This window comes from Gymnodraco acuticeps, unplaced genomic scaffold (assembly GCF_902827175.1).
Source record: "Gymnodraco acuticeps unplaced genomic scaffold, fGymAcu1.1, whole genome shotgun sequence".
NCBI lineage: Eukaryota > Metazoa > Chordata > Actinopteri > Perciformes > Bathydraconidae > Gymnodraco > Gymnodraco acuticeps.
This window is the reverse complement of record NW_022991216.1, coordinates 21029-33251: the sequence shown is the minus strand read 5'-3', so window position 1 is coordinate 33251 and position 12223 is coordinate 21029. Positions and strand designations below refer to the sequence as shown.

The window sequence follows — 12223 nt, the reverse complement described above, 5'->3', positions numbered from 1 at the left end:
AATTGGCTCCGCGAGACGAAGCAGGAAATGCTCCCCTCCAAAGTTAATTACGTTGTGTGTGTGTGTGTGTGTGTGTGTGTGTGTGTGTGTGTGTGTGTGTGTGTGTGTGTGTGTGTGTGTGTGTGTGTGTGTGTGTGTGTGTGTGTGTGTGTGTGTGTGTGTGTGTGTGTGTGTGTGTGTGTGTGTGTGTGTGTGTGTTGTGTGTGGGTGTGTGTGTGTGGTGTGTGTGTGTGTGTGATGGTGTGTGGTGTGTGTGTGTGGTGTGTGTGTGTGTGTGGTGTGTGTGTGTGTGTGTGTGTGGTGTGTGTGTGTGTGTGTTGTGTGTGTGTGTGTGTTTGTGTGTGTGTGTGTGTGTGTGTTGTGGTGTGGAAAGTGAGGCTTCCCAGCTGGGCTGGCAGCGGGCTGCCATGGCCCCCACCCTCCTTTGGGTTACTGCCGGGCGTAACAGCCACCGTTATGTAGGGGAGGGTTTCTTCAACATGGAGAACCTGCTGGGTGTTGTGAGGTCTGATGGGTAAAGCACATCCTTGTCGGGAAATGACACAAATATTGTTCACTTGTCAACCGATCTGATTTGTTTGCAAAAACCTCTTACTGATTGCGCGTAGTCATCTGACGGATTAAAAGCTGCTGTGCAAGTACATTCAACACAGGTCGCAATAAGAGACATTAAAGACGCACAAACCGGAGAAATGCTAGCAATCTTCTGAATCCCTGTTGTGGAGAAAACAGAAATCATATTGAAATCTGGAAATGACCAACAATACAGGTTGTCTCGCGATGATTGAATGAATTGGACTGCCTGATAGACCTTACTGTCAGGAATTGTCAAAAACAATCCGTCTGAAGTGCAATGTATTGTTGCCTGTAATTTACATAGTAAGTCCCTGCCCATTAAATTAATAGGACTTCCATCTGAAATAATGAAAGAGGGTTGCACGTTTGATCCATTAATTGAAACATTAGTCGTCTCTGAAATGGGTTCGGACATAGAAATTCCCGCAACACCGATAGTTGTGACAAATGTATTGGTTGCTTCACACACTTTCTCCTTAGTACGCACGGCAGACAAGGTGGCTCCGCTGTCAATCAAAATATCTACAGCCGTACCACTAAAATCAACGGGCATAATCGGATCTTCACGCGGGTTATTGGAAAGGCGAATTCTTGCTGCTTGAATGGGGAAATGCTGTGAATCTGATCCTATATCTTCCTGGCACCCCTATCTTCTATTAAATCCACTTTGTTGAGCGTTCTGCTCCTGCTGAGTTTGTCTGTCATACCGTGGAGGCTGCATTAATGCCAGATGTCCGGACTGCTGGGGAAGGGTAGGGGGAAGTGCGGGCTGGGAAAAGGGGGGCTGGGTGAGGGGGGGCTGTGTGTGCTGCTGGACCCCCGCAAACATGACATGGCATCAACTTTTTGGGATTTTTGTTCTGCTGCTGTCTGCTCTTATTATGATAATCCTGTGATCTCCCCTGATTTTGATACTGCTGTGTGTGGTTTTGTCCCTGAGTTTGATAAGCCTGGGTGTTTTGAGGAAATTGTTGAAGCAGTTGTGAAATTCTGGGGGTAAGGAACATTTGGCTCCTATGCAGGGCACGCATTGTGGCGATAGTCATTTTCCAAGATTTAATTTGCCAATCGGGAGTCGACATCATGTAGGCCTGAGCTGTCTCTGGGATTAAATTATGTAACAAATCATTACCCTCTCTTTTAATTCCCGCATTATTGTCCCATACTGTCATGAAACGCTGGATAAATTCTGGGACATTTTCTGCTGGGTCTTGTACACAAGCCGTCACTTGGGAGAAATCTGTGTGAGTTTTAGCGCATGCTCTGTCTCGCGTCTGTGTCGTGGGCCAGTCCCCTGCGGCTGTACACTCAGGAAATTTAAACTCGTCTCTGCACGTGGGCCAATCTGCTTTGTATGTTAAGATTATCAGCTGTTTAACATCATGAACCAAACAGTTATAAACTGAACAAACATTAGTCAACCATGACAGATACTCATCTGGACTTTTAGTGGGACTGGGAGCGTGGTTAGTGACATCAATGACCTCAGCGGGTGTCCAGTGTTTGCAAACTGGAACATCTCCTATCAGAATTTTCGGGGCGGTCACACTTTCTTCAGAATTATTATCCTGAGATGTTTGCATTGTCGTGTACATTTTACGCTGGACATGTTTTGGAAAACTGCTGCCGTACGGCGAACCTGGGTAATCTTGTAAAAGGAGTGGCGGAGTGCGAGGAGTGGGGGTCAGTAACGGACTGCCATGTGAAACATTCCCCTCCCCCGCTGCTGCACTCTGCTCGGCGTGTGCCGATTCTAATTCTCTATATTGTTCTGTCTGATATCTCAACCCATTTTTATTCATGATAGCTGCAGCTGTCATTAACAGATCATCATCGGAGTTTCTCGCAACGGGATTTGAGAGTTCTGTCGCGGGAATTATTTTCGTACAGAGAGATACAGCCTGCTTTCCGTCCAACAGCCCTGCGTCTGTCAAAGTACAAATGAGCTGAGATGGGGTTGGAGTTTTGCCACTTCTTTTAATCCAATCATAAAATACTGATTTTGCAATGTCTGGAACATTCTCACCGTGTCTTTCCCTGAATCTGGACATGTTTTCTGATCTTACATCAAAAGCAGCCTCTAGGCTAAGCAAATGACAACTTTTTGCACATTGAGAGACTTTATCAATCAGCGCCTTGAGCTCAATGGAGCCTCGCTCGCTGCCAACAGATTTAGCATTCTTCCTTTCCTCATAACCCCTTTTCTCTGCTATAGTCATCCAAGCTTTCACACATTCTGTCATGTATTTCTGATCCCATGAAAAATTTGAATTATTTTCCACCAGTTTAAATGCTTGCCACAACACGGCCATATCAAAACTACCTGTCAGAGGCCAATCAAATTGAATCAATCCTTTCTGATTAATCTGTTGTGAGTGTTCGCAAAGTAACGATGTAAACGGCATAACTTTAGACCAATCCAAAGTTCTTCCGACAATTCCAGACGGCATGTTTGGAGAAAACAAATGCGTGTAGTGGTTTTCTGCAATCGGGTTTTTTTTTAAGTGTCTTTGTGTGTGAAATGGTTTTCCTCTTACCAACTGAATCGTTTGTGGAGGCAGTATTACCCATGTTTAACGGTTAGTACAATAAAACAAACACTGCAATTAGACAAACAAACATGTACTCGCAACAAAATCAGCGCCCTGGCCAAAAAAATCATCCAGTTTAATTTAGTCCGAAATTACGGAAACGTCAACGGGAGCACTGAAATATCTGTTTAATATGGGCTCTTCTCAGCCATATTTACTAGTAATCTGTTGATGAGCAATAAACTACCTTATTCTCAATCAAAACCACTATGCAAATGTAGTGGTAAAACTGCTCAACCGACCGAGAGCAGAGATTTTTTAATTAATTCAGTACTTTTTTTTTTTTTTAAACAACATCCAATTCAATAATCCGTTAGTTTATTAAACACAGTGTGAATGTAATATTCTGCCACGACCCTTCCCATTTAATAGCTACATTTAGTTCTTGAGCTTATGGTGTGATTAACAGAAAATACAAGTCTGTGTTCTTAAACATTCCTCGTGTGCCGTTCACCGCAGGGGGGAGGGGAATTCGCCCTCCCTCGTGCAGGCTTGAGCAGACACCCGAAAACGGATTGGTCTGATTTTACCCGTTGAAATCTCCAGAATTCGGCAATTTGTTTCAATTACAAATCCTCACATTGTTTTTTTTTAAACAGAGGTTCCACCTTGCTGATGCTTTCCTTAAGGTCTCTCCGAATATTTGCAGTGTGTGATTGTCCAGTAATTTAATTCTAGAAAACACACACAGCGGAAATCGTTAAAAGTCGATGTTCTGAGGTTATTTATTAGCCCCAAATATTCTTATTGTTTTATACATGAGCTGTGCTTGCTTTTGTTGGCACTTGCCCCAGCAGCAATCACAGGAAAAACCGGCCAGGATAGAATCCCCTAGACACCGATTCCTCAGGTTATGATTAAGCCTTCAAATGTACAGAGTGAAGAGACCAAAACAAATTGCACTCGCGCAGTTTCACAAGTAATTTTGATACCGTCAATCACAGTCTGGTAAGGCAGTTGTTCAAATAGATTTGAAAAAAAGCACTTACCAGTCTTCTGAAGAAATCTCGGTATCCTGTTCGTAGACGCCAATTGTGAAGATAAACTTCTGTTGTTGCAATGTTGAGGTAGAATGAAGGAGTCTGGAACCGTCGTTAGCCAAAGCACTGAGAGTTTTATTGAACACAGTACATTAATACGGCCGGGGAGATCACTTAGTTTCACACTGTCCCGTGCTCCACCATCATGTTCTCTGCCCCAGAATAGACCCAACACGCATCAACATGAGGAGAGGTGGGCTAACAGAAGCCCACGTTTACCTAATCAATAGCAAAATGGGAGACAATAATCTCCTTGTCTCAAAGAGATGCAGCCAGGTCTCAACCCTCTCCCACGGATATAGGAGAAGCGTTTGACCTGTGACCTCAACTTACAGAGGAGTCTTTGAGTGATACTGCAAGCAGATGTTTGCAGTATCACAGATTCTAAGAAACTATAAGAAGCTCTATAAACAGATCAGATTAAAATATTCTCTTACAACGAAGACCAATGTATTGCACATGTCTATCGTTAGTTCGACAGCGAGCTAACAAGCTCTAGTGTCCGTAAAAAAGTTGTTCGATAATTGCCGCCTTTTACTTTTCTAGCATGTTCTCCGTCAAGTCTCCGTCTAACGGCCCGTCCACACAGCGGCGTGCGTTGACGCTTGGAGGTGGGCGTATCTGAAGCTTGGGGATCAAGAACCAATCACATGTATCTCCCGCCCCCGACATACAAAGCAATAGCAATGTTAAAACGAAGTAAACTGGATATAAAATCCCCAAACAGGCGAAAACCTACCAGTTTCACCCACTGTCTCTGCCTCCTCCCTCCATGCCTCGCTCCTCCGGTTTGTATCCCGGTAGATGAACAGAGACTGATCATACAGCACCGGGTGATTCACTACCGCTATAATGAATTTTCCCTCCATTTTTTGGAATATGAGGAAATGACCTGCGTAGTCTCTCCCAGCATACACGCGGTTTGATTAGCTAGCGCTTGTACTGACAGATTTGCATAAACGGGATTTCATTGGCTGACGCTTCTGCCGAGGCGCCAAAAGTTGAACATTGCTCAACTTTTGAAGCCAGCAACGCCAGCAACGCTCCACGCCGCTTCCCAAAATGCAGTTCGGCTAAAAGTGACGTCACCCCATTCAAAGTGAATGGGCAGAAGCGTTGGAAGCTTCAATGCACGCCGCTGTGTGGACGGGCCGAGCAGAAGCAGAATGTGAGTGCATGTTCAATATGTCATGTACACCATTGTTTTACATTTTAGTGACGTCTGTCCATCCGTTTGTTATAGCTTTGCATGAAAGTGTCATGTATGTATAGGTTAAGTGTGGATGAAGTTGGTGCAATTGTATTTCTACATAAATTGAGTTCATTAAGTTTATATGTTCTAAAACTAAGTCTCTTAGACTTAAATGAATGAAATGTTGAAAATGACTGTTTTTGCTCTGCAGGAGAATCCCTCAGCGACTGACCAAAGAGAAGTATGCACTGGGGATTGTTACCCTGTTTCCCTCGCTCAAAGATCCACATGGGAAGACAGGATATGTGAGTTATTCTTGATTATGATCAAAGTAGACTGTTTTAGATGGCTTACATGGTTCCTTGAATGCTATGGGATTTCTATAACATACCACTGCATTTAAGAATTCCTGTAGTTGTATACATAGGGTAGTTTAATTCATTCGGGCGGCTGTGGCTCAGGCGGTAGAGCGGATTGTCCAATGACTGCAGGGTTGGTGGTTTGAATCCCGGCTCCTCCTGTCCACATATCAAAGTGTCCTTAGGCAAGACACTGAACCCCGAATTGCTCCCAATGAGCAGGCCTGCACCTTGCATGGCAGCTGCCACCATTGGTTATGTGAATGTTTGTGTCAATGGGTGAATTGACAATTTTATCCAAAGCACTATATATATACAGTAAGTCCAGTCCATTTACCATTCCTCTTATGTCCTTTTCGGTCAGGAGCATTTTTATGACGGTCAGAAAGGAGGTGGGTCCTTTCACTATTCCCGCGGCTGCTGGACAATATTACATTGGTAATATTTTATTACTCCTACTTTTGCTTATTATGAATGTTGTTTATTAGTAAATCTATTTTGATAGACGTTTTAAGCCACCTTCAGTTAAATGGAGATGATCTACACCTGTGAAATTGGCATTAGTAGTAAATTGTAAGCCTGATGGTTGTTCTTGCGTTTGTGCTGTATGTGTTTTAGATTCTCCAAGACTTCAGTCTCCTCTTTGGGTCAGAAACTCCATCCAAACTACTGGAAAAGTGGCCAACCTCCTTCAAAGCAAAGGTCATCCAACAGGCAGAAATGCTGACTTCCACACCCTTGCTGAAGCGCTTGTTGTTGTCTGCCAAGAACCAAAGGGCTGATGAACCATCACTGGAATCACCAGGTATGGTTTTAGGAACTGCATTGTCATATCATGTCATATTGTACATTGTCTATGTGAGGCTGGAGGCCACACAGTTGGAGAATGCCAGGGTACAGTGGGTTTGGAAAGTATTCAGGCCACTTCACTTTTTCCATACTTTATTGTGTTGTGAGACTTAATGTCTTGTATTTTGCTTGTACATGTACTATGAACTATTGGACATTATACAGATGGGTAAAAAAAAGCAAATTGATCATTGTTCTCTTTTCTTACAGAGTGGGACAGTGATATGGCATCCATCCTCCTCCTTCTGCACCTCCTGTCACCCCAGCCTGCGGGAAGGAAGAAAACCCGGAAGATCAGTGTAGCTCAGGCCATTGACCATCTGGTCATATTTCACAAGGTATGTGGCAGGTTTAAGAATGTTAGATCTAGCCACCAGAACTACTACAGAGAGCTGTCACTATGATAAAGTAGGACTAGGCTAGTGCAAATATAAACTATTCCTAAAAACACACTCAAATATTACACACACATGCGCATAGTTAGCCATGTAAAATGAAAATGTTGCTTGCCTTCAGTCCTGTAGGAGTCTGGATGAGCACCTTCAGAGCCATATCGACACGAGCCAGCCATATCTTCTTGCTTCAGGGACCAGCAAGGAGGCCATCGGCAACTTCTTTAATCTGATCGACAAGAAGCTCATCCCCTGTGAGGCTACCACTTCCTTAGCAGCAATTGATGAACTTTTTAAGCTTCACTTTGTCTTAGGCACTAGCTATGATCCAGCACTCAAAAGCATGTACACATTTCTGCAAGCAACTGTCTATAACATACATTTTGTTTTGTTTTACTGAAGCACTGGGTGTGAGTGTGGTCCAAAAATGTTGTTTGTTGCCTGGCACGGCAGGCAACAAACAACCTTTTTGGACCTCAACTGCCACAGAGGGTTATTTATATACATTTTTGCTGTTGAACAATATTGAATGTTGGTTGAATTGAGTATTGGGAGAATTTGTCAGTCTTAAGAGACATGGAAAGTTTATTTGTTGAGCATCTTCATGCCTTTTAATGTTGTTAAGCAGGATAGTCTTTCAGTCATCAAACCTGATGCACTTCAATTTCATAAGCCTTTTGATCTGCAGATGTCTGCAAGTGCCAATGACACCATTTTGTTATGTTGTCTTAGACAGCTATGTGCTGTAATTTGTATTTCTCCCTCTGGCATTTTTTTTTCTTGTACTGAAACACGGGTGTGCCAATGAATTGAATATTGGGAGAATTTGTCAGTCTTACTCTTAAGACTGACAAATTCTCCCAATATTCAATTCAGTTCAACATGCCACCATTCAAATAAAGCACTTGTCATATGCTGATATCTGGAATGATGTATTGGTCATTGTAACTTTTAACACCAGTTTGTTGTACATCATAATACCAATACATGACATTTGACACTAGATTAGTGTTCATTTTGAACTCCCAGAGGGTTGAGGCTAATGCAAAATGCAACACCAGTATAATGTGCATTCAACACTATTAGTGTACATGTTTAACTCTCAAAGGTGTTAGATGGAAGAAGATGTATCACTACTGTAGTGTTACTCTACACCAGGACAGTGTAACATTCAACACTATTAGTGTACATGTTTAACTCTCAAAGGTGTTAGATGGAAGAAGATGTATCGCTACTGTAGTGTTACTCTACACCAGGACAGTGTACAATTGCAACACTATTAGTGTACATGTTTAACTCTTAAAGGTGTTAGATGGGAGAAGATGTATCACTACTGTAGTTGTATTCTACACCAGGACAATGTAAAATTGAAGCTGCAGCCAACACTGTTACGGCCCGTCCACACTACAGCTTCAAAAAAAGCTTGGAGCTGGGCGTGTCTGAAGCTTGGGGATTTTATTCGAGCAACGCGACCAACAACCAATCACATGAATCTCCCGCCCCCGACATACAAAGCAAAAAACCCCGGGGATTTTATGCGAGCAATATATATATATATAAACTGTCTCTGCCATCTCCCTCCATGATTGGTTCTTCCGGTTTGTATCCCGGTAGGTGAAGAGGGTCTGGTCATACAAAACCGGGTGATTCGCTACGGAGATAATTAGTTTCTCCTCCATCTTTTTTTGAAATATAGAAATGAACGGCGGGATATCTCTCCCAGCCTAGACGCGGTTTGATTGGCTAGGGCTTTAGCTGTCAGATTTTCAGAAACGGGATTTGATTGGCTGGCGCTGGCTACTCCGGCGTCTCCGGCGTCAGAAGTTGAACATTGTTCAACTTCTGACACCGGAGACGCCGGAGACGGACCGCTATGCTACCTACAATTCAGTTCGGTGAAAAGCGAGGCAACGTGACGTCACCCCATTCAAAGTGAATGGGCAGACGTGTTGGAAACCGTTTTTGAAGCTGTCGAAGCTGTAGTGTGGACGGGCCGTTAGTGTTGGTATAGTAACACTATGATAGTGTTATATTGTCAACACTTTGGAAAGTGTTAATTTAACACTTTGCTGGTGGTTTCAATATAAACTCTTTCATAGTGTTAAAATTAACTACATGGGTGTTGAATTTTAGATTTTAAATTTGCTGTGCACCCGCACCCCCAACTCTGACTGACTTCCCGCGTCCCTGTCTTTTTCTGTATGTGTCCCTCGGTGAAAAAGTTTGGACACCCCTGCCTTACAGGATTTTAGGGGCTAATAACTATATATTTAAACCTTAATAATTAGCTGTTTTTATACTCTTACTTGCAGAGCTCCAGCGCTGTGCTGTTTTCTGTCTGCTACAGTGTGGCACAGAGATTCATGACACAGATGTGGTGATGGTTGATAGGACTTTGACTGACATCTGTTTTGAAGACACTATCATATTGTAAGTGTTGTTTCTTAGAGGTTCAGTTTTATTCAAATCCAGCTTAAAATACATTTAATTTGTCCCTCTATAAATGTGTGTGAGCAGCCACGAAGCAGGTCCCGGGTTCCAGCTCCGTGTTGAGCTGTACAGCAGTTCTGCTGTGGAGGACTTCTCCCCCGGGGCTCTAGGACCCAGGAGATCGAGCCGCCTGGGGGGGTCTGTGGGACGCTCCTCTGGGAAAAAGATCCGTGCTGCGTTTGAGTCTGCAGCTGTTTGTGGAGCAAATGTAGGAGCTGGAAGTGTGTCACCACCTTTATCCCCTGACCTTTCCACACTGTGAGGATGACAATTCTCCCTAAACACACATTCAAAGTGTCAATTTGAGTTTGCTCATTGCGTTCTGTCCTAAGGGGGCCCAAGTTTAACCTGCTGGCTCACGCAACACTGACTCTTGAGCATGTCCAGGAAGGTTTCAAGACCCATGATTTGTCACTAGCAGCAACAGGTGAGAAGTCGTCCCCACCTTCTTCTTGTTTCCTCTCCTGTCCCCCCATCTCTGTTCCCCTTACGGTACGTCCACACGTATGAAGGTAGATATGGTGCAACATGCGAGAGCGTGTAAAACCTGATGTGAGCACTTGCAGAAAAATAATCTGAGCTTGTGTGCATACATTTACACTTGTATACAATATCCACGTAACTGTGAACCAAATTTACACTTGTATAAAATATCCACGTCACTGTGAACCAAATTTGAAGTCACAGAAGAAAAAAAAAAGTTTTGTAGCTTGTAGAAAAAAAATGAACTTAGTGATGAAATGTTCACTTGCAGAAAAATACATATTTTTTAAATATATTTTCCATTACAACTGCAACTTGGTTATTACAACCTCTCAAATCAGTCATTACAACTTGACGAATCTGCTCTGTGGCAGTATAAATCGACGAATCTGCGGTCTTGACTTTTGCTACACTTCTTGCGATAAATGTGTCGCAAAAGTAATTTTCACCTGTAGATGTGGGGGAGGGAGGGGGGTTGGAGCGAAGGGGAGGAGCTATCAGAACAACGAGGCTCGGTTTAGTCACAGTCACAGCCATAGTCACGTCGAACCGAATGACTGCGGGGCTAACGGTCCGTGTCGCTACCAGTCCGCTGACATGGCGCGTCAATCAACGGTAAGTTTTTCCCATTACTTGCCCAGTATTACTTTGAATATTATTATTGTGATTGAGGATTAAATCCGCTTTGAAGACTACCGTTTTATATCATGCAGTTTAGCGGCAAAATAACGTCAGTTAGCCAGCTAACGCTAGCTTTGTTGAGTTTATGCTAGCTAAACAAGTAGTGGTTGTAGTCTACAGCAGTAATTCATATTAGCCTACTGCTTTGGCACTAACGGTTGATAACCGTTTATGAAATTAAAACCAATTGAACTGTACTGAAATAATGGCAAGTTTTATAATTATCTTGGGCTCCTGCTGTGTTTTTAAAGCCTTTGTAAATTATCCATGCTATTTTCTATTTAGAACGAAGACTTCAGAATCGTAAAACCCCTTAATGTGTGTTTGGCTCTATGAAACCTGATGTACTTATATGATTCTGTTTTCTTCAAGGTTGTGTCTTCCTGGTCGAATGTACTTATTGTAAGTCGCTTTGGATAAAAGCGTCAGCTAAATGCAATGTAATGTAATGTAATGTATGCCAGTGGCGAACCGTCAGGGCCTTCAAGGTATTCAGAGAATACCCTGATAACTCAGATAAAAAAAAGACATTTATCGATTTAATTATATAAATACAATTTAATAAAATATAATAAAATGTAAATACATTTTATAAATGAGAATCGTATCGGTGTTGTTGATCTGTAATAAACAGTGTTACGTGGATTTGTGTGGATTTGTTTGTCCTTCTCGGACCTTGCACTACTCATTTTAGAAAATAAATGCAACCAATCAGATCTGTTTCTGCGTCTGTGGGTATTCTGTATCCTTGATAGAAGGCCCTGGTCGTTGAACTGAATAAGAGCGAACACTCTGATTGACAGTTTGATCAACCAATCATATATTGATTTGTAGCCAATGGGCGTATTCTTTCGGAGTTTCTCACGGTGCAGGGTATGCTAGAAGGCCCGTTAGTTCTGACAGGTGCGAGACGTATGTGCGAGACACAGGATATAGATGGGACGTAATAATTCATTTTCTGTTTTATTCGTTTTAACGTTGACATGGCAAGAGGTGAAGAAGATGTTGTGGCGGAATTATTGTCGGTTCCTTTTTCAAGACGACAATTCCCTGAAAAGACGGACATTGTAAAAAAAGGGCGCCCAACGCCTGAAAATCTGGAGCTGAATCAAGTTGCTAAAGGTTATGTTCGCCATTTCCAGGCTAGCAACTGGGAAAGATACCCGTGGCTCACGGGCTCAGTTAGTCACAAAAGGCTCTACTGCTGGGAGTGCTTGCTTTTTGGGACCGAAAAGGGGGCATGGAATTGGAAAGGCTACGATAATCTGAGCTGTTTAACCAAGGCTGCACAAAAACACCAAAACACAGCAGGGCATCTTAAGGCAATGGTCACCATGAAGACTTTTGGAGACACAAGGATTGATCTACAGCTGGACGAACAGAGACGTAGAGAAACGATCATTCACAACGAAAAGGTGAACAAAAATCGGGATATTTTGAAACGTCTGATCCACTGTGTGATTTTCCTTGGGAAACAGGAGTTACCTTTCAGGGGCCATCATGAGAGCAGAGAATCAGCCAATCGAGGTAATTACCTGGAGCTGCTTACATTCATAGCAGAATATGATCC

General features: G+C 42.9%; 1 protein-coding gene across 1 annotated transcript in view; it reads left to right on the top strand.

Moving 5' to 3' along the window:
* Positions 1 to 12223, top strand: part of LOC117561401 (rhotekin-like) — a gene marked incomplete at its 3' end in the record, with an annotated part of 48601 nt that overhangs the window by 16852 nt on the left and 19526 nt on the right. Inside the window, 3 exon segments of the mRNA XM_034238790.1 lie at positions 9312 to 9429; positions 9517 to 9747; positions 9822 to 9916. Of these exon segments, the coding sequence (XP_034094681.1) occupies positions 9312 to 9429; positions 9517 to 9747; positions 9822 to 9916 (444 nt within the window).